This window comes from Nicotiana sylvestris, chromosome 11 (assembly GCF_000393655.2).
Source record: "Nicotiana sylvestris chromosome 11, ASM39365v2, whole genome shotgun sequence".
In the NCBI taxonomy this organism is placed as follows: Eukaryota; Viridiplantae; Streptophyta; class Magnoliopsida; order Solanales; family Solanaceae; genus Nicotiana; species Nicotiana sylvestris.
In genome coordinates this window covers 56254183-56281951 of record NC_091067.1, presented here as the reverse complement: position 1 = coordinate 56281951, position 27769 = coordinate 56254183, and the positions used below count along the sequence as shown (strand labels likewise).

Sequence of the window (27769 nt, the reverse complement as noted above, 5' to 3'; positions counted from 1 at the left end):
TTTCGTCAAACTACTGCAATCTCTCCAAGTAAACATTATTTGAGCCCCGAAAACCATGTCATTTGACCCGTTTGAAGACAAGAAAACATATTCGCTTTGTCATATCATTCAATAAACAATTGATATATATATAATTTTGCAAAATTAATATTTCAAATAACGACATTCGAGATGAGAGAAACTGAGCGAGGAGAATGAATAGAGCAATATTGGTAGTACTCTATTATCTTTTTATACTCCTACAGTCTTATGCATAGAGCAATGTAAAGAATTTTTTGTCGGCCTTTAGATTCAAGTTCTTGCTCTTGTGTTGTCTCTCTCCTCTTCTTGCACTTTTTTCTAGTTGTGAGAATTTGGAGGAAATCCAACTGCATCACAGGTCCTTGATACATATATTAGGATAGAAGGTAATTGTTGAATACATTAATGAACCGTTGTCTCTTTTTTTCTTCCAGGGCTTCATGATGGCTTGAAGCGCTGCCTTATGTTGGCGTTAGTTTGCGTCCTTCCTTTTTTTTTGTTGTCTAAGAAAAAGAAAGTTAGGGTAATTAATTTTTTAAAAGGGTAAATGTGTAATTTAACTTTTAACTTAAGGCCTTTTTCACTTTTAATATAGTATAGATATAGATAGATATATGTTTTGTGACTTTTCTACGTGCAGGAGCTCGAGTCTAAGTAAATCAGTTACCGTACAGAATCTCGAGTTTAAGTAAATCAGTGACCGTACAGAATGAGTCGCCATGTAAATGAGGTACTGTGTGCTTGTCCACTTCACCTAGGTTGGGGTGTGACAAGAACCAGTAAAAGCGAAGAATAAGATATCCCCAATAGATCATTAAACATTTATAACGAGTACACTGCAGACTCAGCATCTACCAGAACTTGAATAAAAGTTGTACACGCAAGGTTGGAGCAGCTCAAAAATGAATATAAACATTCAGGAGCTACTTACCCATCAAGACAAAAATAAGTACGTACATAGTGCTACTAAGAGAAAAGCTAGAGTTTTAAAATCTAATAGTTGATTGATGATTATATGTCAGTGGCGTGGCTCGTTCCAATCTAGAAACCTTTTTATGGAGAAAGGATAGTTCAGTCTAGCCAAATCAGTTACCCAAAACAGATCCATGTTCTTGTCATAAAATGCCTTGATCTACTTTGAACCTCAAGGTCTGGAAACATCTGCTTCATCGATGACTGTTTCTTTCTTCCCACTGTAACGCTGTAGAAAGGAAGCAAGTCTCAGTTGTCTTCAAAATAACTAAGGTACACCGTACGGACTGACAAATTCAGGCTTGGCCATCTAGAAAGGTTACAGAAAAAATTAAACTACAAATAACTTTCATAGATACCTGTTTGCCAAATGTGAAGGGGACATATCTATATTTGATCATGTGCATTATCTGCCTCTTCATTGTCGAAATGAATAGTACAACCCAATAGAATAACAAAATTGGCCAAAATACAGGTACATCAAAAGCACTGAAGAATGTCAGCACAAAAGCGATGCAGAAGGCTTTTGTTAGCGAATACCTGTCATAGAAGCAAAGAAAAAAATCAGTTTCCAGGCAAGAACTAGTGTGTCATCATTCCTAGGACTACATGGACCAACGGAATTTGGATGGGAAACCCACTAATATAAAAATTAGGTGCATGGATGAAGTGGAACACAGTAATACTATTTAAAAGATTACATTAGAAGAAATATCAGTGATATAAAAGCTAATACCCAAAGATCTCTCTTGTGCATTACAAGAATAATAGGAGAATCATAAAAATACAAAGAACCTCATGGAAGCAGCCTATTTATATTTGACACATATGGCAGGCACTACTTCTGTCTATAACAATAAAAATCAATGTAAAACCAATATCCAGCTTTAATACAAAATATTTGCTCCCTTTTCAAGTACATTCCAAGTGAAGGTGATAGCAAATGAAGAGTTCTCCAGAGTTGCCAAGACCGTCAAAAAGCCACGCAACAACAGATATTGATTTTTTTTCCATACACACAAACCTGTAGCACTATAACATCGAGAACTAAACGAAAAAGGACATGCTCGAGAATCCTTAGGGAAGTTTAAACCCCTTCCCAACTTTTATGATAGTTATAATTTATTAATGTATGAAAAGCTCCCGGTATACAAGTATTAGTCTACAAAAGGTAGAGAATGAGAAGTTTAACTTCATCGAATATTATATGTTCTTACTATGAGACCTTGCCTTAACAGTTAACTGTATCCCATATAGCATCGATAGCCGCAAAACTTCTGTTGTTGGTTCAAAATGAATTCATAGAAAAATTCAAAAGATATTCACTGCCAAATAGATTGAAACAACACAACTTCTATCTTTCAAGAGTATAATTATGTTACTTGTTCAAGATCATGGTTTAAATAGGTCGATTATAAAACTTCCTTACAGCGATGCGGCCGGTCGTTTTGTGTATTTGAGCCCAGTTTCCCCATTTGATGCTTCTCTTGTGCTTAATTATTGTTTTGTGACTTGCGGGGATGGTTGGTTTGGCTCTGTGAAGGTTTTGGGGTGAATTGGAATACGTAGCTCTGTGATTGGAAGATTTAGTTATAAGAGTTGATCAAGGTTTGACTTTTGTGTTAATGAACTTGGATTCATGTTTTGATGATTCCAATAGGTTTGTATGGTGATTTTGGGCTTAGCGTATGCCCGAAATTGGATTCGGAAATTCCTAGAATGATTTGGCTCTTTTTGCCGAAAGTTGGCAATTTGAAGGCTTAGAAATTTCATAAGTATGACCATGGGTTGACTTTGTGGCTATCGGGGTCGGACTGTTGCTCCGAGACTTGAAATAAGTTTGTTTTGTCATGTAGAACTTGCGTGCAAAGATTGGTCTCATTACGAGTTGTAGGAAACGGACGCTCGGTTGTTATATTGAAGTTCTTAAGTTTCAAAGCTTGCATGATACATTTTGGTGTTCGATTCGTGGTTTTGTATGTTATTTTGATGTTCCGAACTTGCGAGCGAGTTCGTACGAGGTTCATGTGTTTGAGTGAACGTTTGGTGTAGGGCTCGTGTGAGTTGCGGATGGTTTTCGGATGGTTTTTGGAAAAGCTTCAAATTGTTGGTGCTGCAGACCTCGAATTTGTGAAGGTCTGCTCGCATTTGCGGACAATTGATCGCATATTCGATGTGTGGCTTAGGAGGCCAGCTTCGCAAATGCGAAGCTGGTATGGCAATTGCGATGCTCGCATTTGCGAAGGATGCTTTGCAATTGTGAGGTTTCGGGTCGCAATTGCGATGTCAGTTGCTTAGGGGCCAAGTTAGCTTTTGCGAGCGCTTTGTCGCAATTGTGATAGTCGTATCCATGAACCCCTGATCGCAAATGCAACATCCGCAACTGTTATAACTTACGCAATTTCGGGCATAGACCCATATTTTATAATACTTTGAGCCATAGCCTTAGTGAGGGGCAATTTTTGAAGAAGATTTTCATACAAAGCTATTGCGTAACTGATTTTCACTTGATTTTGATATTATATCTTGAAATCTCATGCATTTTTTACACCAAAATCAAGGAATTTGAAAGGATTTTTTGGGGGGTTTTGACTATATTGTGAAAAATAAAAATTGAGGATTTGAGTTGATTTGGACTCGATTTTGAAAACTAATCACATATTTGGACTCATGGGGTTACGGGTAGACGGGATCTACTTCTTGACTCGAGTTTTGACCGTGTGGGCCTGGGGTTGACTTTTGTTGACTTTCCGGGAATTGGGTAAAGATTGGGACTTTATTGTTTGGAATTGAGTCCTTTAACTTTGTTTGATGTTATTGAGTCTTTTTGCTAGATTTGAGCTTGACGGAAGTGATTTCTAAAGGAAACGCATTTTGGAGTATTGATTTGGCTTGTTTGAATGTAAGTATTTTGCCTAACCTTGTTTGGGGAAGGGAATACCCCTTAGAAATTGGTCTTACTTGCTTATCCGTATTATGTGAGAAGCGACGTGTACGCGAAGTGACAAGCGTGTAATCGGGTGTTATGTGTGGCTTATGACCGGATTAAGACCTTAGGCTATTAATATGCCTTAATTTATGTGCCTTACGTGAAACATGTTTAATCACTTTGTGATTACTTGAATATGATCGCTGCAATTGACTAAGCCGTAGCCATGCTTTATATGTTGAACACCCATCCGCATTTTTATTATGTGCATGTCCTTGTGCACCTTGCTGATAAATTATAAGCTTATATCTTTGATGAAAATTTGGCATATTGATTTGTGATAATTATGGCACATGTGGGCATGTTGAGCGGATTGATTGAGTATTGGCACGAGGTCTTTGCAGTACAATTGTAATTACTGTTTTGCGCATAAGGCAAAATAAGGGTGGCGTTTGCTCGGGTTGCCCATATGGCGAAATAAGGGTGGTAATATGCGCATGTGGCGAGATAAGGGTGACATTTATTGTTATTGAACATGCGGTGAAATAAGGGTGTCATTAGTGATTGATGTTATGCGATGATTTGGGGGTGATTTTCTTGATGATGTTCTTGTGACGAAGCGAGGATGATATTTTGCTCATACACATGTTTTCTTTAAACACCGTCATGTATTTTTATGAGTTGCTAGTTGAATTTAACATGTTATTAAGTGCCTCCACTTCTATTTGATGATTTGATGTCAAAGATGAATTCTCCTACGTTGAGTTGTTATCCAATGTTCTAACGAAAATGATGATATTGTTATCCGTTACATGTTCTACTATCAGTTATTAATATTTTGCATATGTTTCCTTGACTAGTGAGTATCATATGACTTGAACCTCGTCACTACTTCACCGAGGTTAGTCTTGATATTTACTAGGTACGGGATGTGGTATACTCATACTACACTTCGACACTTTTTTGTGCAGACCTGGGTGTTGGAGACAGCAAACTTAGAGAGTGAGTGCTACATTGATCGCGAGAATTCAAGGTAGAGTTGCATGGCTGTCGTAGTCCCTCGGAGCCTCATCCTTACATTGATACTGTTATTTTCATATCTGAAATTGTATTTGAGACATTCTTATGTGTTCACTTAGAGCTCATAACTCTGTACCACCTAGTTCTGAGAAATTATATTGAGTATTGCTATTTTGGCTTGTGTTAATTCTATTTCCACTTTTATATTAGATTATGTCTTAATATCTCATGTCTTGTTGATTTAATGTTGTATAAGTGGCGGGCTTACTTAGTCTCGAAGATTAGGTACCATTACGACTCCAATAGTGGGATTTGGGTCGTGACATTCCTATATCACATTATCTTTGGCACAACGGAATAAAGTTAAAACGCATAAATCATTAATTAGATAATGAATAATAACTAGTTTTCCCGACTTTGGCTTACCTTTGGCCTTGAATAGTTTTTTTCTTAAACTTGATGATGATATTATCCGAGCTACCTTGTGGCGTACCTTGCTAACCCACCAAACAGCCTATTACATTCCACAAGCACATGTGTCACGTAAATCTTCGTACCAAAATAGGAACAAATGGGTGCCCTCAACCACTCAACCTAGCCAACCCCTTGGAAACAACTTTGAAGATCTTTAACTGACGGTAAAAGTTGTGTTGTAATCAAGGAGCAGATTTGAAATCCATAAGGAATTCAAAAGATACGCGTAGTTTAGATTGAGTGAGCTGGCATGTGAAATTTTGGGATAAGTGTTGGCTTTGTGAATATCCTCAATGTTTGTTACTTTAACCTTATGTTTATACCCCATCTGTTTTATTTTATAAGGCAGTATTTAACTGAACACAGTGTAAAAAAAAGACTTTATAACATAGCAAAAGTACTACTAGAACTAGTGCTCTTAAACATGCAATGACATTTTTATGCCTGTAAGAGCATGTCATTAAGGGGAAACCAAATTATTATTTCATTTTATGCTTCAATCATGCCTATATTCGTATTTGAACGAAGTTAAGTAATTTCATAGAATGAAAATTTAAATGCATTGGATATCTTTGTTTCTTGTGCAAGGAGGGAAGTGAGAAAGTATCTGAAGCTCGCTCGCAGTAAATAAGCGTTTTTCCCCTTAATGTAGTACCTTTAAAATTGCACAAATTTAGTTTTTCTCCATGTTATCTTTCTTTATTTTTCGTATTTGTTGTAACCCCGCACGTTAGCATCAACTTGATGCTAACTTAACTTAAAACAATTGTTTTACTGATCACAAAAGGTTCTTACATGAAAGCACTTCTCGTAAACTCAAACCTTGAGTTCAAGTTGTAGTAAAAAAACACATGGCAAGTGAAGAAAGTTGTATTCTAGCAAATAAAATTTAGCAGTCAGTTTCAAAAGTTATGTAGTGCCATGCCTTTACTCAAGTATATTCTTTATGTAAGCCAATACTTTCCATAGTGAATTATTAATGCTTAACTGGTATTAATAACAATAAGAAATGTTAACTAGTTTGAGTAGATTTTACAAGATTGCCTATAACTTACTCCTCTGTCCCATGTTATGTAAAGGTGTTTGACTATCACGAATCTAAGAAAGAAAGAAAAACTTTTGAAACTTGTGAATTAAAACATGTCATAACATTTTGTGGCTATAATCATCCTATTCAAGGTAGAATGGGCAATTAAGAGTTAAATTATTTCTATACATAGAAAGGCGTCATTTTTTTTTCCGGATACACTAAAAAAAAAAATATCACATAAATTGAAATAGATGCAGTACTTTAATATCAACAGCCAAACTTAAAACATGTGTATCCTACAAATTACTTAGACAACATTTCTTCCTAAAAAAAATTAAGAATTAAAATCCCTAGCACCAAATATTATCTTCATTTTTCATACCTCTAGATAACTATAGCAAAGTAAGGTAGTAAAAGAGGAGATTTATTTCTTTGTAGGAAGGGAAAACGGAGAAAGTTTTGAACTTTTTTTTTCTTTTGATAATCATGGTGTCCGAGCCAGCTTGCGCACACCTCGACTAATTCTAGGGGATACCTACTACCTCCCACAAGCATCAGGTACCAAATAACTATATCCACCAAGACTTGATGGGAAGAAATCACTAGCATCAAATACCAGGTAACCATATCCACCAAGACTTGAACGGATGGGAAGAAATCACCAAGGTTTTTGTCATGAGACCTCAAGTTCTCAACCAACTCTATTGAACTTCTTTTCTTTTTTTGATAAATAGAACAAGCAAATAAGCCAACCTTTTGCTTTTTCAACAACAACAACTATGACTGACTTCCAAACAAGTTGGAGTCGCTATATGAATCCTCACTGACCATGTTACTTCCTTTAAACTCATCCCATGCATAGGAAAATTTGAAGTGTATTAATGGTTAATTTTACACAATTTCGTTGCACATAAGAATTAAAAACCAAAAAAGTCATTTTTTTCAAGGGCAAAAACTGCATAACCACATCTAGAAGGGGCGCCCATCAGCGAGGGCAATGATAACATGGCATTTTCATTTTATAAGGGGCTCTCCTTTAGACATAGGTTAGGCGATGCCCCCCTGCATCTCTCTGGTTTGACCTGGTGGCAGTGAACGTGTTGGTCCAAGGCTCAAGTTAAGACCATTAGCTTTCCCCATTTTAAGCTCTCCTACTTTTTTGCCACATTCATAGGTTGTCACGCAAAAGATAAAAAAAAATAATAATAATAATCTAAAGATGATATCTTCAATTGCACAACAGTTGCAATGATCAGTAAAGACAACAAATGATTATAATAGCCAACCAATAACAACTACGCAGGTCTGAAGATTCACACACTTACAATAGACCAGGGAAAAGTCATGGCTGAGCAAATCTTAGCTATGATGGCAAAATAATGTAGGAGCAACAACATTATTTTTACTAAGACACTACATTGATGTACATGAAATAAATTGAATACTTGGGACACAGGCACACCGCATCTAAGGCTGACCCAAGTATAATCAACTTTGTAAACTTCCCAAAAAGTATTTGTCCAGACAATTTTGCAAAAATACTTCATACAAATGCAGTATATATCCAAAATGATTCTTTGCAAGAGTTAAATTACCACCAAGCGAATGCTTCTAGAACGTATTAAAGGACCGAGCTTTAGTGCATTTGAAAGTTATTTCTTAGTTTTATTCGCAATTCAACACATTTATTTTTACGAAAATAGTCAAATTAACTAAAGAAGGATATAGAAACCAATGTTCATCGTGCCAGTGTGAAAAGAACAGAACCGTCAGAACTCAATTTCTGTGATCCATAAATCAATAAAGGAAGAGTCAATCCTAAATCAGTAATACTCAATCATATGAAATTCCGCTCTATTCATCCAATTAAATTTCTAGGAAACCAATTGAAAAATGCAGAAACTGATTCGATCAAATTACGAAATAGATCCAAACGGACCAAAACAAATAGTATTCAAGAATTACGCACCAGAATTTAAACTCAGGGAGGCGACGAACGAAAGGGCGAAACTCATCGGAACCGCGGGTGGGGAGGGAAGGACCAGGACCATCGGCGAGTTCCGGATCCACTTGAGGGGAAAGGAAGGCGATCAGCAGCTGAAGGATGTAGATTCCTAGTCCGTACGTGATGATGTAGAATCCTTGAACGAAGTACACGCGTACGGCATAGATCAAAGCTATCACCGAAAAGGCGATCCAACGGTGGCGGACATGCGGCGTTGACCTATCCAGAAGGTGCTGGTACCGCTGAGATACGGTGAAGAACCACTGCGACACGGTGGTCGAAGGTGAGGATATACAGTCGCCGGCGCCGGTTCCTCCACCGACATTCATCTTTTTTTAAAGTAAATTAATTCCCCTTAGAGTTTGTTAATAGTATTCTTTCTTTTCTCTTTTTTTTGCTTTATTTCCAGTACTGGCGAGGATATCCCGGGCCCAACAATTTATTTATTTTTTGAGAACTTAAGGGGCTTTTTCGTATATTAGTTTCTATATAGGTATTTCACATGTAACATCCCAACTAAGAGAAGAAAGATGAAAAGAAACAAAAAAGAAAAAGATGATTTAAGAGAATAAATTCAGAAGTGTACAATACAATAGGCTTGATTAATGTTCATTTCATGCAACTTATGTCTAATGAAGATATTAAAGACATTACATTTGTAGGTAATACATAGCATGCATATTTTATTATTAGTATGAACGTTTAATTGTTATGTTCTAAGTAGCAATTAATGATCATTTTCTCTTTTACTGCACATAGTTATTTTTCACTCATTTTCCTCATGGTAGAATAGTAGCCAGGTTTTATTACCGATAAATCAAAATTTTATTACCTATTCCTAAAAAAAGAAGGTTGGAATACCAATAAGCGTCCATTATTGTATTTACTCGATCTCTGACTCATTGTTTATGAATATAGTGGGTAAGGAAGACTTTTGTGGGCGTATGAAAAGACTTTACAGATTGAACTACATAAACTTGCTCTTTCTTGTGACTTTTTTACGACAGGAATGTGAAGAAATGTTTATTCTTTGAAAATATTAATAAATATATAAATAATCTATTAATAATGTATGTTAGCCTTGCATTCTATTTACAAATACATATATTTGATCATCACTCTTTTCTCTCCTCCTCTTTTTGTTTCTATTTTTCCTTTCTCTTTAGCTTATAATATTAAGATTTAAGTTTTAGTAGGTAGATCTCAATTAATATATCATTTTATTATTAAAACTAAATGTTTTACGTGATTTAATAACGATAACCAAATCGATGTAAGTAATTTTATCTCGTATTTATGATTATTTATGGTAGTTAATACATATCTAATTTAAACTTGTTATTCTCTATATTTATTCTCTTTTAATTTGAAAACTAAACTCTAATTCTTCTTGTACATACATTTAAATAATGACATCTATTTTTTTCACTTCAATTGAAGCAATATTGTGATTACATGAAAGTCTAACTACAAGGTTGCAATTCATTCCTAGAGTGAACAATTCTATTTTACGATTTTCACTTTTTTTTATATTAGAAGCGGATTTTAATTCTTAAATGTTTGTGTCACGAACTTAACAGCCCACAAAATATGTTAGACCTTTATCACATTAATTTATTCATCATAGTATGGCTTGGTATTCTTGTAAATTCTTTTAAGAGTGTGTAAGAATAATTATTTTATGATGGAGTACTCAAAATTCCATTTACACGAACTCCACTCCAAATAATTACTATGTTTCTATAGTTAATTAGTTTAGTGGTGCCTCCAACTCTTTGTTTTTTACGGAAAAATGTTCAAAATGCCCCTAAACTATGGAAAAAGGTTTAAAATATCTTTCATCTACCTATTGGGCTAAAAATACCCCTCCATCCACCTTTTTTGGTTCACTTATGCTCTTTGACCGTTAGGTAAATGTTGAATTAAAAATAATTACTTAAAAAAATATTTTTGTTTTTTAAAATTAATGCACCAGTAGTTCACTAATTTAGTAAAGTCTTCTTCTTCTTTTTTCAGTTTTTACAAAAAACAATTCAATTTTTACAAGAAAAAAATAATCATTTTTTTAGTTTTTTAAAGTATTTCTTTTAAAAGATGAAAAAAATATTGTAAAAACAGAAAAAAATTGTTTTTAATAAAATATTTTTGTTTTTTAAAAACTGAAAAAATATTTTGAACAAAATATTTTAGTTTTTGAAAACTTTTTTTTCAGTTTTTTAAAGCATTTTTTTTGTAAAAACTGGAAAAACAAATTTGTAAAAACTGAAAAAACTATTTTCGTTTTTTAACAAAATATTTTTGTTTTTAAAAACTGAATTTTTTACAAAAAAATGAAAAAAAAATATTTTTGTAAAACGAAAATATTTTTTCCGTTTTTAAAACACGAAAATATTTTTGTTAAAAACAATTTTTTTCCAATTTTTACAAAACAAATGCTTTAAAAAATGAAAAAAAAAATATTTTTTTGTAAAAATTGATTGTTTTTGGTAAAAACTAAAAAAAAAAAAAAAGAAGAAGAAGAAGACTTTACTAAATTAGTGGATTACTGGTGCATTAGTTTTAAAAAAATAAAAATATTTTGCAAAATATTCTTTTAAGTAATTATTTTTAATTCAGCATTGACCTAACGGTCAAAGGGCATAAGTGAACCAAAGATGGATGGAGCGGTATTTTTAGCCCAATAAGTGGATGAAGGGTATTTTTAAACCTTTTCCACTAGTTTAGGGACATTTTCTGCCCTTTTCCATTGTTTTTTTTCCGTTTCTCTTAAGTTAATACTCCAAGTACATTATAAATAGTTAATGTAGTTAGGTCATCTTAACTAGAATTTCTAAAACTCAAAATATTTTAATATAGAGCATCGTATGCAGCAGTAGATGTTCACAATTTTAATTTGGTTACAGTTACAAATTAAGCATATCCTATGTTTACAGTGTTTCCATTTCGAGTCTAGAATTTCACCATCATTTAAATTTCGTTTGAGTTTTGTTAAAGAATCAGCCAAATACTAAAGAAAATTATTATACTTAAAAAGTAGACAATTTTATATTTTGTAAAGAACAAAACTATCGTTGGGCTAAGTTGTCTTTTAATTCCTCCGATTATTTTTTATTTCACGTGAAGGATTTGCAGGAAAAGATTTTGGTAGAATACATGTGAAAAGAAATAGTATTCATATCGTAATTTGATTCAAATCCATTATTTTCATAATTTAACCAATCTAAAGTCATTAGATATAAATCTATGTTAAATAACTGCTACACCCCCATTTTTTCGTACGTAAGAGTACGTCTTAAGTCAATTGATATAATTTCAGAAATGAGATTGTCATGACCCCGATTCGCCCTTCGTGAACCATCGTGACGGTACCTAGTCCTCTACAACTAGGTAAGCTTAAATTGCGGAAGATAACCAAAATGCGGAATATAAACAATTAAAACAGAATGAGGAGTGATAAAAATAGTGTTAAAAAGTGCCGCTCGGCATACACAACACAACATTTCTCAGAACCGAGTACACTATCTCAAAACTCGAAAACTCACGGAAACACAAGCCTTTGGAATATCTAACAGTCTAACTCCAGAATATCTAACAAGAAAGAAAATATAGAAGGGCAAGGTTTAACAGCTGGAATAGAAAGGGACTTCTCGGTCTGCGGATGCGGCAGATGTACCTCGAAGTCGCTAGAGCAGTCGCCTCCCTCAAGGATGGTAGGCCTGAGTAACGGTACCTGGATCTGCACATGAAAAGCATGCGCAGGAGAGGCATGAGTATACCATAGCGGTACTCAGTAAGTGTCAAGCCTAACCTCGGTCGGGTAGTGACGAAGAAGGTCAGGGCCCTACTGAGGTTAAATAAAATATAAAGATCAACAGTATAGAACAGAACAGTATAAATAAGTACAGCAGTAAAATAATACAGGATGTACAGGACAACAACAACTATACAGAAGCAAGGTAAACACGGGAAGGAAATACAGGTCAGCACCAATAATAACAATCGGGGATCTCTCAGGATACCGTCTAGTAGTCCCATATGTACATATCTAATGGATCTCTTGGGATCCCGTCCCGTAGTCTAACTCATAGTGCGCGGGGATCTACCGGAATCCCGTTCCGTAGTCCCAAATGTAAATACCCAGTACTGGAAGAATCTACCGGGTGCATTCTCGTAGTTTCATGTAACTATGCAGGGGGATCTATCGGAATTCCACATCCGTAGTCCCAAAATAAGCAGATAAGGGGGAGCTACCAGAATTCCACATTCGTAGTCCCAAAATAAATACACAGCAGCAACAGAAAAATATACAAAAATGGAAAAATTTCATATTAAGGCAACAAGTGATTCTAGCCTAGCATGCTGCACAGAATTCAGGTAAGACCGGTTGAGCAAATAAGGCAATTAAGTTACTTCAAAATGCTTTCCTAAGCTAACAACAGGCTTAATAGTGCAAGTAATAAAAACAGGAAAGGAAACATACTAGTGATTACTTAATGAAAATCGAATTTCCAACAATTAGCATAAGTACGCACTCGACACCTTACGTACAAGGCATTTCAATTACCAAATATACCAATCCTAAGGGGAAGGTCCCCCACACATGGTTAGACAAGCCATTTACCTCGAACCAACTCAAAATCAACCCGACACCACGTCTTTCCCACGAGTACTCGACTCCAAATGGCCTAAATCTATTCAATTCAATCGTATAATGTAAATAACATTTCAAGTAATTGATTCTACAATTAAAATCTAAGCTAATACGCGAAATTAGGTAAAATGACCAAAATGCCCCTCGGGCCCACGTCTCGGAATTGGGTAAAATTTATAATTTCAAAATTTTCACACTCTCACGAGTCTAACCATATCAAAATTATCCCAATCCGATGTCAAATCCCCAATAAAAACTCAACTTCTTGGTCTAATAACTTTTTCCCAATTTTCATACAAATTTCGAAATTAAAGGATGAATTCATGTTTAGATTAATGGGTTACAAGCAAAAATGATTCTAGAATCGTTACCCAATCGATATCTCTAAAAATCCCTCAAAATCTCGCTCAAATCCGAACTCCCAAGCTTAAGTTTTGATAAAAATGGCTAAACCCTCGATTTTGAAATCTTATATCTGCCCAGGTAATTCCTTCTTTGCGAACGCGAGGCTACTATCGCGAACGTGATGCACAAAAGTCCTGCTGGCCAAATTCCTCTTTCGCGAATGCGAGGTCCACTCGCGAATGCATAGCTTACACGGGCAGACCCTATGCGAACGCGAGGACCATGTCGCGAACGCGAAGACCAACGGGTCCTTACCTTCGCGAACGCGGGACATCATCGCAAACGCGAAGCACATTTCAGCTGCTTCACCTAGATGCTCTATGCGAACGCGAGACCCCCTCGCGAACGCGATGAAGGTTTTCTCTGCAACACAACAACAGAAAATCTGCAATCTTTCCAAGTCCAAAAATGGTCCGTTGAGCATCCGGAACACACCCGAGGCCCACGGGACCTCAACCAAACCTCCCAACCAATCCTAAAACATCATTCATACTTGTTCCAACCTTCGGAACGCTCAAAACAATATCAAAACACCTATTTTTCATCGGATTCAAGCCTAAGAATTCCAAAAACTCTAAAAACACGCTTTCGATTAGAAAGGCTATCAAACCTCGTCCAAAAGACCTGCATTTTTGCACACACGTCACATTCAACACTACGGAGCTACTCCAACTTCCGAAATTCCATTACAACCCTCGGATCAAAATCTCACTATCGGACCGGAAACTTCAAAAATTTGACTTTCAGCATTTCAAGCCTAAATTAGCTACGGACCTCCAAAACACAATTTGAACACGCCCTTAAGCGGAATCACCTTACGGAGCTAAGGAACCATCATATTTCCATTTCGAGGCCGTCTTCAGACTGTTCCAACTACGACCAACTTTCCAACACTTAAGCTCTCATTTAGGGACTAAGTGTCCCAAAACCCTCCGAAACTCAAAACCGAACATCCGGGAAAATCAAAATAGCAGAATTAAACTTGGGGAAAGCAGTAAATAGGGGATCAGGGCGTTAATTTTAAGACGACCGTTCGGGTCGTCACATCCTCCTACACTTAAAGATTAGTTCATCCTCGAACAACATAAAAGACATACCTGAAGTAGTGAAAAGATGAGGGTAACGACTGTGAATATCCTGCTCGGTCTCCCAGGTCGCCTCCTCGATCGGCTGGCCGCGCCACTGAATCTTTACCGAAGCAATATTCTTTGACCTCAGCTTTCTAACCTACCTGTCCAATATTGCCACTGGCTCCTCAACATAGGATAGATCCTTGTCCAACTGGACTGAACTGAAATCCAACACGTGCGACGGATCACCGTGATACCTCCGGATCATCGAAACATGAAATACCGGATGAACTCCGGCCAAGCTGGGAGGTAAGAAAAGATCATAAGCAACCTCCCCAACACGCCTCAATATCTCAAAAGGGCCAATAAACATCGGACTCAACTTTCCCTTTTTCCCAAATCTCATAACGCCCTTCATAGGCGAAACCCGAAGCAGAACCCACTCTCCAACCATATAGGAAACATCACGAACCTTCTAGTCCGCATAACTCTTCTGTCTGGACGGGGCTGTACGGAGTCTATCCTGAATCACCTTAACCTTCTCCAAAGCATCCTGAACAAGTCTGTGCCCAATAGTCTAGCCTCATCTGGCTCAAACCAACGTACCGGGGATCTACATTATTTCCCATATAAAGCCTCATATGGTGCCATCTGAATATTGGACTGATAGCTGTTGTTGTAAGCAAACTTCGCCAATGGCAAGAACTGATCCCAAGACCCTCCAAACTCGATCATACATGTATGGAGCATATCCTCAAGAATCTGAATAGTGCGCTCGGACTGTCCGTCCGTCTGAGGGTGAAATGTTGTACTCAACTCCACCCGAGTACCCAACTCATGTTGAACGACCCTCTAGAACCGTGATGTGAACTGAGTACCTCTATTTGAAATGATGGACACTGGAATACCATGCAATCGAACAATTTCCCGGATATAGATCTCCACTAACCGCTCCAAGGAATAAGTAATACACACAGGAATAAAGTGAGCGAACTTGGTCAGCCGATCCACAATCACCCAAATAGCATCGAACTTTCTCAAAGTCCAAGGGAGCCCAATTACAAAGTCCATGGTGATCCGCTCCCACTTCCACTCCGGAATCTCTATCTGCTGAAGTAACCCACCCGATCTCTGGTGCTCATACTTCACCTACTGACAGTTAAGGCACCGAGCTACGAATCCAACTATATCTTTTTTCATCCGCCTCCACCAATAGTGGTGTCTCAAATCCTGGTACATCTTCGCAGCACCCGGATAAATGGAATACCATGAGCTATGGGCCTCCTCCAGAATCAACTCCCGAAGCCCATCAACATTGGGTGCACAAATCCGACACTGCAACCTCAATACCCCATCGTCACCAATAGTCACATCTCTGGCATCACCGTGCTGAACCTTGTCCTTGAGGACAAGTAAATAGGGGTCATCATACTGCCGCTCCCTGATACGATCAAATAAGGAAGCCCGAGAAACCACGCAAGCTAGAACCCGGCTGGGCTCCGAAAGATCCAATCTCACAAATTGGCTGGCTAAGGCCTGAATATCCATTGCCATAGGCCTCTCCGATGCTGGTAAATAAGCCAAACTCCCCAAACTCTCCGCCCGGTGACTCAAAGCATCGGCCACCACATTTGGCCTTGCCCGGGTGATACAGAATAGTGATATCATAGTCCTTCAATAACTCTAACCACCTCCTTTGGCGCAAATTTAGATCCTTTTGCTTGAACAAGTGCTGCAAGCTCCGATGGTTAGTATAAATCTCACAAGGCACACCGTATAAGTAATGGCGCCAAATCTTCAAGGCGTGAGCAATGGCAGCTAACTCAAGGTCGTGAACATGGTAGTTCTTCTCATGTATCTTCAACTCTCTGGACGCGTAGGCAATCACCCTACTGTCCTACATCAACACCGCTCCGAGGCCAACCCTCGAGGCATCACAATAGACTGTATAAGACCCTGAACTTATAGGAAATATCAAAATTAGGGTTGTGGTCAAAGCTGTCTTGAGCTTCTGAAAGCTCGCCTCACACTCCTCTGTCCATTAGAACGGAGCACTCTTCTGGGTCAACTTGGTCATAGGGGATGCAATCGATGAAAACCCCTTCACAAAACGATGACAGTAGCACACCAATCCAAGGAAACTGCAGATCTCGGTAGCTAAGGATGGTCTGGGCCAACTCTGCACAACCTCTATCTTTTTTGGATCCACCTGAATACCCTCACTCGATACCACGTGACCTAAGAATGCCACTGAATCTAACCAAAACTCACATTTCGAGAACTGAGCATATAACTTCTTCTCTCTCAAAGTTTGAAGCACAGTCCTCAGGTGTTCCTCATGATATTCCCGACTCTAGGAATACACCAGAATATCATCAATAAAGACAATGACAAACGAGTTGAGATACGGCCGGAATACACTGTTCATCAAATACATAAAGGTTGTTGGGGCATTGGTCAGCCCAAATGACATGACAAGGAACTCATAATGACCATACCGAGTCCTGAAAGCAGTCTTCGGGATATCTGGCTCCCGAATCTTCAACTAATGGTAACCTGAGCGCAAATCAATCTTAGAAAACACCCGTGCGCCCTGAAGCTGGTCAAGTAGATCATCAATACGAGGCAAAGGAGTTCATCACTGTAACCTTGTTCAACTGGCGATAATCAATACACAAACGCATAGAACCATCATTTTTCTTCACAAACAAGATAGAAGCTCCCCAAGGTAATACACTGGGCCTAATAAAACCCTTATCAAGAAATTCCTGTAACTGATCCTTCAACTCCTTCAACTCAGGAGAAGCCATACGATATGGAGGAATAGAAATGGGCTGAGTTCCCGACAACAAATCGATGCCAAAATCAATATCTCTATTAGGAGACATACTTGGAAGATCAACTGGAAACACATCGGGGAAATCCCGTACTACTGGGACCAAATCAACTGAAAGGGTATCAATACTGACATCTCTCACATAAGCTAAGTACGAGTCACACCCCTTCTCAACCATACGCTGAGCTTTAGGAAAAGAAATAACTCTACTAGGAGTGTGATCTAAAGCACCCCTCCACTCAAAACGCAGTACACCTGGCATAGCCAGGGTCACGGTTTTGGTGTGACAATCAAGAATAGCATAATGGGGTGACAACTAGTCCATGCCCAAGATAATGTCAAAATCTACCATGCTGAGCAACAATAAATCGACTCTGGTCTCAAAACCACTAAGAGCAACCAAACACGATCGATAAACGCGGTCCACAATAAGAGAATCTCCCACAGGAGTAGAAACATAAATAGGGGAACTCAAAGAATCCCGAGATACACCCAAATGCAGAGCAAAATAAGAAGACACATAAGAATAAGTGGAGCCTGGATCGAATAGAACCGATGCATCTATGTGACAAACCAGTATAATACCTGTGATGACAGAATCAAAGGCAACAGCCTCGGTACGGGCAGGAAGGGCATAGTATCTGGCCTGGCCTCCCCCTCTAGGGCGACCTCTACCTCCCTAACCTCCACCTCTAGCTGGTTGAGCAGGTGGGGTAGTAACTGGAGCTGTAACCATAGCCTGAGAACTCTGCAGGGCACGCTGTGGCTGAGAAGTCCGTGGAGGTGCACCCCTCCCAAGTCTGGGGCAATCCCTCACCATATGGCATGTGTCACCACACTCAAAACAAGCTCTGGGAGGACGTGGTGGTTGTGACTGGCTCAGTCCAGGTCTACTGGACTAACCTCTGAAAGCACCCCGCGCAGGAGGCGCGCTAGAAACCGAAGGTGCATAATAAGGCTCCTGATGCCTAGGAGGAGCTGGAGTTGTAATAGCAGTAGGCGTGTCAGGTGCCTGGACTCCAGCTGAAACTGCTGGTGGTACCTCGGCGGCAGCTCGCGCAGGTGCTCTAGCTACACCACGTGCGCGCCCTCGGCCTCTACCTTGGCCCCGGCCTCTGACGGCTGCAGTAGGGGGCGCGAGTGCCTGATTATCTCGGGTAGTGCGTGTCCTCACCATCTGTGAGAGAATAAAATATAGAAGTTTAGAATTGTGATGTCAAAATGTCGCACGACAAGGAAATCAAATGAAGTGGAATTTTTCCTAACAGTTACATAGCCTCTTGTGGATAAGTATAGACAACCTGTCATGACCCAGGTTTGCCCTCCGTGAACCATCGTGATGACACCTAGTCCTCTACAACTAGGTAAGCCTAAATTGCGGAAGATAACCAAAATGCGAAATATAAACAATTAAAACAGAACGAGGAATGATAAAAACAGTGTTAAAAAGTGCCGCTCGGCATACACAACACAACATTTCTCAGAACCAAGTACACTATTACAAAACCCGGAAACTCACGGAAACACAAGCCTTTGGAATATCTAACAGTCTAACTCCAGAATATCTAACAAGAAAGAAAATACAGAAAGGCAAGGTTTAACAGTTGGAATAGAAAAGGACTTCTCGGTCTGCGGCCGCGGCAGATGTACCTCGAAGTCTTTAGAGCAGTCACCTCCCTCAAGAATGGTAGGCCTGAGTAGCGGTACCTAGATCTATACATGAAAAACATGCACAGGAGAGGCATGAGTACACCACAGCGGTACTTAGTAAGTGCCAAGCCTAACCTCGGTCGGGTAGTGATGAGGAAGGTCAAGGCCCTACTAAGGTTAAATAAAATATACAGATCAACAGTATAGAACAGAACAATATAAATAAATACAGCAGTAAAATAATACAAGATGTATAGGACGACAACAACTATATAGAAGCAAGGTAAACACGAGAAGGAAATACAGCCCAACACCAATAATAACAATCAGGGATCTTCAAAGGATACCGTCCTGTAGTCCCATATGTACATATCCAATGGATCTTCCGGGATCCCGTCCCGTAGTCCAACTCATAGTGCACGGGGATCTACAAGAATCCCGTTCCATAGTCCCAAATGTAAATACCCAGTACTAGGGGAATCTACTGGTGCATTCATGTAGTTCTATGTAACTATGCAGAGGGATCTACCGGAATCCCACATCCGTAGTCCCAAAATAAATAGACAAGGGGGAGCTACCGGAATCCCACATCCGTAGTCCCAAAATAAACATACAGCAACAATAGGAAAATATACATAAATGACAAAAATTTCATATTAAGGCAATAAGTGATTCTAGCCTAGCATGCTGCACAGAATTCAGGTAATGCAGGTTGAGCAAATAAGGCAATTAAGTTACTTAGACATGCTTTTCTAAGCTAACAATAGGCTTAATAGTGCAAGTAATAAAAATAGGAAAGGAAACATACTAGTGATTACTTAATAAAAACCAGATTTTCAACAATTAGCACAAGTACGCACTCGTCACCTCACGTACAAGGCATTTCAATTACCAAATATACCAATCCTAAGGGGAAGGTCCCCCACACAAGGTTAAACAAGCCACTTACCTCGAACCAGCTCAAAATCAACCCGACACCACGTCTTTGCCACGAGTACTCGACTCCAAATGGCCCAAATCTATTCAAATCAATCGCATAATATAAATAACACTTCAAGTAACTGATTCTACAATTAAATTCTAAGCTAATATGCGAAATTAGGTAAAATGACAAAAAAGCCCCTCAGGACCACGTCTCCGAATCGAGTAAAATTTATAGTTTTAGAATTATCACACTCTCACGAGTCTAACCATATCAAAATTATCCCAATCCGATGTCAAATCCCTAATCAAAACTCAACTTCTTGGTTTAAGAACTTTTTCCCAATTTTCATACAAATTCTGAAATTAAAGGATGAATTCAAGTTTAGATTAATGGGTTACAAGCAAAAAGGAGTCTAGAATCGTTACCCAATCGATATCTCTGAAAATCCCTCAAAATCTCGCTCAAATCCGAGCTCCCAAGCTTAAGTTTTGATAAAAATGGCTAAACCCTCGATTTTGAAATCTTATATCTACCCAGGTAATTCTTTCTTTGCGAATGCGAGGCTACTATCACGAACGTGATGCACAAAAGTCCTGCTGGCCAAATTCCTCTTTCACGAATGCGAGGTCCACTTGTGAACGCGTAGCTTACACGGGCAGACCCTATGCGAACGCGAGGACCATGTCGCGAACGCGAAGACCAACGGGTCCTTACCTTCGCGAATGCGAGACATCATTGCAAACACGAAGCACATTTCAGCTGCTTCACCTAGATTCTCTACGCGAACGTGAGACCCTCTCGCGAACGCGATGAAGGTTTTCTCTGCAACACAACAACAGAAAATTTGCATTCTTTCCAAGTCCAAAAATGGTCCGTTGAGCATCCGGAACACACCCAAGGCCCCCGTTACCTCAACCAAACCTGCCAACCAATCCTAAAACATCATTCAAACTTGTTCCAACCTTTGGAACGCTCAAAACAATATCAAAACACCTATTTTTCATCAGATTCAAGCCTAAGAATTCCAAAAACTCTAAAAACACGCTTTCGATTAGAAAGTCTATCAAACCTCGTCCAAAAGACCTGAAATTTTGCACACACGTCACATTCTACACTATAAAGCAACTCCAACTTTCAGAATTCTATTCCGACCCTCGGATTAAAATCTCACTATCGGATCAGAAACTTCAAAAATTTAACTTTCGGTATTTCAAGCCTAAATTAGCTACAGACCTCCAAAACACAATCCGAACATGCCCCTAAGCCCGGAATCACCTAACGGAGCTAATGGAACCATCAGATTTCCATTCCGAGGTTGTCTTCACACTGTTCCGACTACGGTCAACTTTCCAACATTTAATCTCTAATTTAGGGACTAAGTGTCCCAAAACTCTCTGAAACTCAAAACCAAATATCCCGGCAAATCAAAATAGCAGAATTAAACTTGGGGAAAGCAGTAAATAAGGGATCGGGGCATTAATTCTTAAGACGACCAGTCGGGTCATCACAGAGATCATCTTGGAAAGTACATAAAGTAAGTTAATCATGTTACCATAGAGTTTACAAATGTTTAAGATCATGAATACCAGGTACCAAGAGGGTTGGAATGCTTAAAGATACACAAATAAAGAAAATAAGTTTCGTCGAAAGTCGACAAGTTGGAAATGTTATAACATGTATTTTTGGGGTGAGAATGGGGTGCTTAAATTTATAGAGGAGATTATGTTATGAGTTATTTTAGTCATATGATAGATGTGTGTTATGTTTTGAAGTCAAGCGAGCTGTGAAACAAAAGTTGGAAAAGGTCATCACAAGTTACATTTATAAATGTATTGAAACTTAGGTCAATGTAGCTGATCTTTTCTCCTAATATAGTGGGAATTAGGGGATTATATACCTATCAAATTGAAGATCTACGAGTCTAGTTTTTAACACATTAAACTGTTTGTCGATACGATATCGGAGTAGAAAGATATTTACAATTTTGCGAGACTGTGCAGACTGCATAAGTGACAACTAGGTATGTCACTAAAGCTTTTTGAGCATTATATTTCGTGTATTTGTCGACGCCCCCTTTTTCTCTAACCGTGGGGTCAGAAATCGGATATACGACATTGGGAGGACAACTCTATTCCCTTTCGAGAGTTGGGTTTAGAAGTTGAAGAGTCGCCACCTAATGATTATAGTGCATTAGGGCACTTTTTAGAAGAGTTTGAGATGAAGAGACCAGAGATTAGGGTAAGGGCTAGAAATTATCCCGAGGGGAAGGTGTTAGGCACCCCTCAGGATCCACAAGTGTGGTTCCCGGCCATGCTACAATTGTGACTTTAAGAAGACAAGTAGAAAAATAAAGCAAAGGGCTTCACATAGTTTTGCAAACAAGTTTAAGAGTTGAAGAAGTAGAGAGTATAGAAAATTAGTTTTAAAAGAAAGCTTAAAGATTAACAAGTAAAGGGGAAAAGGGGTCCTAGGTTTGTGATTAATATGGATCACTTCAATGCAATACCCAACAATCACTCCTCAAAAGAGGGGTCGCACGTGATATTAGCGCATCGGTCATCATCTCCATATTCTACCCTTCCCACCCCGTAAAGGTTATTTAAACGCGTGATTGGATCACGAAAGCTTATTGCATGTTGTACCCGTCCCATCCTATAAGTCCTAGAGGGTATTTAGTACCACTATTCCTATGAGGTAAGGACTAGGCTGAACCCTTAGGTTTAAAGGACAAAATGCTAGGCGACATACATAACAAGTAGGACTATACATAAAGGAGTCAAACAAAGGCGAATAAGTGGTTCACAAATCCCTCCACAAGTAAACATGTAATTAGCACGTCCCAAACACATTTAAGGTCTTAAAGATAAGAGTTTAAAAAAACAGGAATGCCGGAAAAAGATAAGCTTCAGTGAAAGCAGAAGGTTTAATAAAAAAAAATCTGAATGGCCCGAAGAATGTTTGACTTGCATAAATACAACTAAGAGGGCAACAGTTGAGTAAGTAAAAGGTAAGGGAATTGTTAAAACATCGTTTGAAGAAAGTAGAGATTTGAAAATACAACAATTTGAAATAACACGTTCCTGGACAGAAAGATAACCTAGTAGCTTGAAAGCTTAATAGGGCGAGACTCAGAAAATTTGTGAGAGTGTATAAATATGAATCTGGTTTCGAGATAGAGAGATTTTCAAAGAAAGAGTGAACCTTAGAGAGGCAAACAAGAAACAGAGTTCAGAAAGTTAAAAGAGGCTGAGTAGTCTGAAACTGATAAAACAAAATCAATCATTTTTTATTAGGCCTAAAGCTTGCCTAGGCGTCGTATGTATTGCTTACTTGAAAAGGTAAACATGCATATTAATTCCAATTTTTTAAAGAGAAGACGCAGTTTAGCCCAAACTTGTGTTATTAAATTAAACAACTGGCGAGGTGTTCAGCAATTGCAACTCAGATGAAATAAAATCCTAAGCAACATGATGTCTAATGCACATAAAGCTCTTAAAACATGATCTCTAAATACAGTAGTAATTTTTTATAACAGTTGTTTGTTGGTTACTAATCGTGATTACGAAATGAGTATAATAACAATCTGAAAGTAAAGAGCCTAGAGCAGGATTTCTATATGTAAGATGCATGTCATATACATGGTTTCTATTACACAAATAGGTAAGTAAATCCCTATAGACATGTTTTCTACCCATTACTTAAACTAAGCATGCGTAATCCCACCCAATTTCGCTATAGCCCCAATCAGTTATTTACAAGTTATTACAAACCATGATAGCTGAATTACATAAGTAAAGAAAAACAAGAAGTTACTCTATAGGGAGCCTTTAACCAGGCCCAATCTTCCAACCTCACTTCTTTCGAGTTTCACAACCTTTGCCATGGTTTGGGTGCGGCAAAGCTCCCTAAGGGCCCATTGAGATCCTTGGCCAATACCAGCACCCAAACACTACCAAAATGTTGAACAAGTGTAGTGTGGGATTACCAGCCTTGTGTATTAAAGTTCAATAAGTACTCAAGGGTACCCAAGGCAATGCTTACACGAAGGGGGTAGAACCTAAACTCTAGGATTAGTGAGAGTGCGTGGCATAGTTTTTAAAGAAATTGAGTTGAAAAACAGTTTAAAAAAATGATCCATGTAGAACCAGTTTTGAAAGAAAACAATGTGACAATTTAGACAATCTCAGAGCCAAAATACCACATATAGTTCAGGGAAGTAAACACAAATAGGGAAAAAGGGAAATGGGGACAAATAGTTCACATGTAAGAGCATAGACATCAGAGAAAACACTTCAGCCTTCAACAGTCATACTCCCTCCCAAAGAGATTCAGGATTATTTAATAGCTAGGAAGAGTTATGAATACAGACTGATAACGTATTGGGGATAGGGGGTAAGGAAGAAATGTATTAACAAGTAAATGAAACATAGACAGGCTGAACTACAGGAAAGATGATCACATCAATGAATTAGCAAAAAGCATGCTAATTGCAATGAAGACAGCAGAACCATAAGTAGAAGTATGAAAGAAATAAGATAAAGTGCAGTATGTATAAAAACATATTATTTTGGAAGCTGTAAATCAAATAGAGGGCATACCAGTCGAGGATGAGATAATATAGAGCAGTAGTGTGCAGAGAAGTAGAGCAGTAGTATGCAGACCAAGCAAGCAGCAATGTATAGAGCAGTAGAATAGTAGAGCAGTCCCAAAATCACTCAGTCTTGGCTTTCAGCCGATTGAGTAATCAGTAGTCAACAGGGGAAGTGAGAGAGGATGTGTAGAAAAACAAGAGAGAACAGTGAGTATGCTTATGTGTGTAAGAGAGAGTTCAGAACACTGAATGTCTTTTTTGCTAAAGAGAGGGTAGAGTACTTATAGTTCTTGAAAATAAGTGGAAAATAAGGTAATACGTATAGACTGATTATAATTATAGAAAGAATACTTATTAGAATCAATTTAAAAACTCGGATTTCCTTCAATTAGGGAGTCATAGCTCAAACGGTACAAATTGCATCAAATAAGGAAGATGTTTGCAAGACTAATATTTCCTTAACAGGAATAGCATGAAGCGTGTAATAGGGACTGAGTACAAAATAATTACAAGTAAGGAAAGTAAAAATAAAAGTATATTGTGCACATAAACAGACGGATTACAGACGAATAAAAAAATTGGTTCAGGAAGTCACAGACGAGATTGAGAATCACAGGGAATCAGCACTAAGTAAGGAAAGCATCTCGCAAACAAGGAAGTGACTCAAATCAGTGGAAAACTTCCAAAGAAATCACATACAAAAAATCAGGGATTCGAAGAGATGCACAGAATCGGCAGAACATTTAGTAAATAGAAAACAATTAGACCTATTTAAACACAGTAGGCACAAAACCAAAGAACCCTAAGTAAGAAATCACAGAATCAGTGGAACGTTAGAACAAAATTAACACATAGAAATCGGGAAATAAACCAGAAGATTACGCAAACAAGCAGAAATACCAACACAAACATACAGTACTAAAAACAATTAGAAGATATAGTGATTTCGAAAGAGGTTCAGAAACCCTATTTTTAAAAGAAGAACAAAGCGTTGAAAACTTGAGCAATCGTAAAGATCGAGTAGAGAGTAGTGTAAAACACAAAAGAGTAAGTTAAAAATCGTTAAAAAGACAGAGATTTAAGAGGTCTAGGTAGAAATTAGGGTTTCGTAAAACCAGTGAGAGGTAAGAAACCTGGCTGTGAAACGTGTCAATAATGGTGTTAGTAGCACCATCGGACCAAAACCCATCAGGAAAAGGCCGGAGACAAACCAGGTAAAGCTTCCGGTGACCATCTTGTATGGTGGAGGCTTCTGGGGTCTCGAAGATAGAGGGAATCAATAAGACAAGGTTTCACGGCAGCTGGTGGTCGAGAGAGGTGAGGCTGGAGGTGGCCGGAGAGGTGGTGGATTCATCGGAGAGAACTAGAAGGTTCTAGAGGGAAGGGAGAGCAAGAGTCTGTATAGAGAGAGAGAGAGAGATACCGTCTTGGAAATGAGGGGTCTGGGGGGAGGGGTTTTTTGGGATTTAATTTAGGAAATAAAATCTGGGTCGTTGATCTCATTTGATCAACGACTCAGATTAGATCGGAGCTGGACCGGGTGTATGGGTCGGGTTCCAATCGAAATGGGGCTGTAAATTGGGAAATTTGGATTGGGCAAATTGGGGGTTGAAATTGAAATCCAAATGGGCTATAATTGTAATGAAATGAGGCTAAAATGTTAAATAGCCAGTTTTTCCTTTTTATTTTATAAAAATAGTAAAAAATGATTTTAAAAGCAAATTAAAAGCACTGGATCTGTTAATAGTATATAAATATCAATTTAAAAATATTGGAACCAATTTCATAATTATAAAATTCTATTAAATCCTAAAGTAGGCTAAAAACTGCAATTATATGCAATTTAGCCTTTAAAATACCAAATAAATTTGTAAAAAATATACAAATATAACCTTAATTATATTTTGGTGTAAATATGAGGAATAAATAAATTATTCACCGAAATGATAATTTTGGGAATAATTATTGAATTTTGCATTGCTAAAATGGACAATAAATTAGTTTTAAAGGTCTTTAAAAAATTGGGAAAAATACCAAAACACTTTGGGCATGCTTATGTATGCACCTATATATTATTTGAAAGTATTTGCATGTAAAAGAAATACATAGGGAAAAATTGGGTATCAACAGTATTTTATGAGGTCTTTTTGGGAGATATTACAAACCAAAGTGAAGGTTTTGGAATGTAGTTTCTAATGCTCTTAACCGTTTGTTCATACGACATTCGGATAAAAAGATATAAGTGTCAGAAGAAGGGCCAATGCTAGGGTGCCAAGCTAGTACCTCTTTGACTTTTCAAAAGTTGATATATATATATATATATAGGTTTTAAATCTTCTTTCTCTTCATTTTTTTCATAGAACACGATCAGAGAACCCCCATAAACTTACGCTTAAGCTCTCTACAAGGGTTTTAAAGAATATTAATATCCTGAGTATGAATTTAAGAAGCAATAACATTAGAACGATCCCTACGACGTAAGTATCGCTATATCGCCTCTCTTTTTCTTTATAGTTTGAGTTTTGGAAGGTACTTCATAGTTAAGAAAATGCCTAATTTCTGTATTTAAGCTTTTAAATATCAAGGAAGGTTGATAAATTCATTTTCTAATAGTTAGAACTCACGGGACGATGATCGGAAGCCGTAAGTTTGATTTATTTCACTTTTAATGGACTATTTTGTAGTCCACTCGTGTTGGACTCTTGTGCTGATGTCTTATAGAGTTTTGGAGGAGAAAAGGTGTGGATAAACACCACATAATAACGGAATGGTGGTCTTGCCATTCCTCGTTATATTTTTTAGGTTGTTTGACACTACTTTGGTTATCGTTTTATGTACGAAGTGATTAGGGTGTGTGGGCTATTTTGTGGTATATTGTGATGGAGATAAGGTTGGAAAATGATGCATACATATTTTTATTGTTGTGTTCTTGTTGTTGTTGGTACATGATATTGGAGGAGAGCTTTGTTACAAGGGAGATGCTGCCTAAATTTATGTAAATGAGCTACTAGTTTAAATTGCGGACTTAGCCTTTACTCTGCACTGATTTTGAATCTCCTTATGCTGTGGTATATTAAGTTGAGTTTTTTTGAATAATTGCTTGGAAGGTATTAAGGACTCAATGGAATTAAGGTATGTTAAGGATAATCCTTTCCTTCATTTTGGCATGACCTCGTAACTACATATGTTT

The 27769-nt window shown here is 37.9% G+C and overlaps 1 protein-coding gene across 1 annotated transcript; it reads right to left on the bottom strand.

Moving 5' to 3' along the window:
• Nucleotides 1-819: 819 nt before the first annotated feature.
• LOC104238541 (protein RER1A-like) lies at nt 820-9062 on the bottom strand. The gene is made up of 3 exons (XM_009792926.2): nt 8416-9062; nt 1353-1533; nt 820-1222 (listed from the first exon to the last, which is right to left on the bottom strand). Exons 1-3 carry the CDS (start codon nt 8778-8780, stop codon nt 1166-1168), a joined length of 603 nt encoding a protein of 200 aa, XP_009791228.1. The 5' UTR covers nt 8781-9062; the 3' UTR covers nt 820-1165.
• Between the last annotated feature and the right edge of the window lie 18707 nt (nt 9063-27769).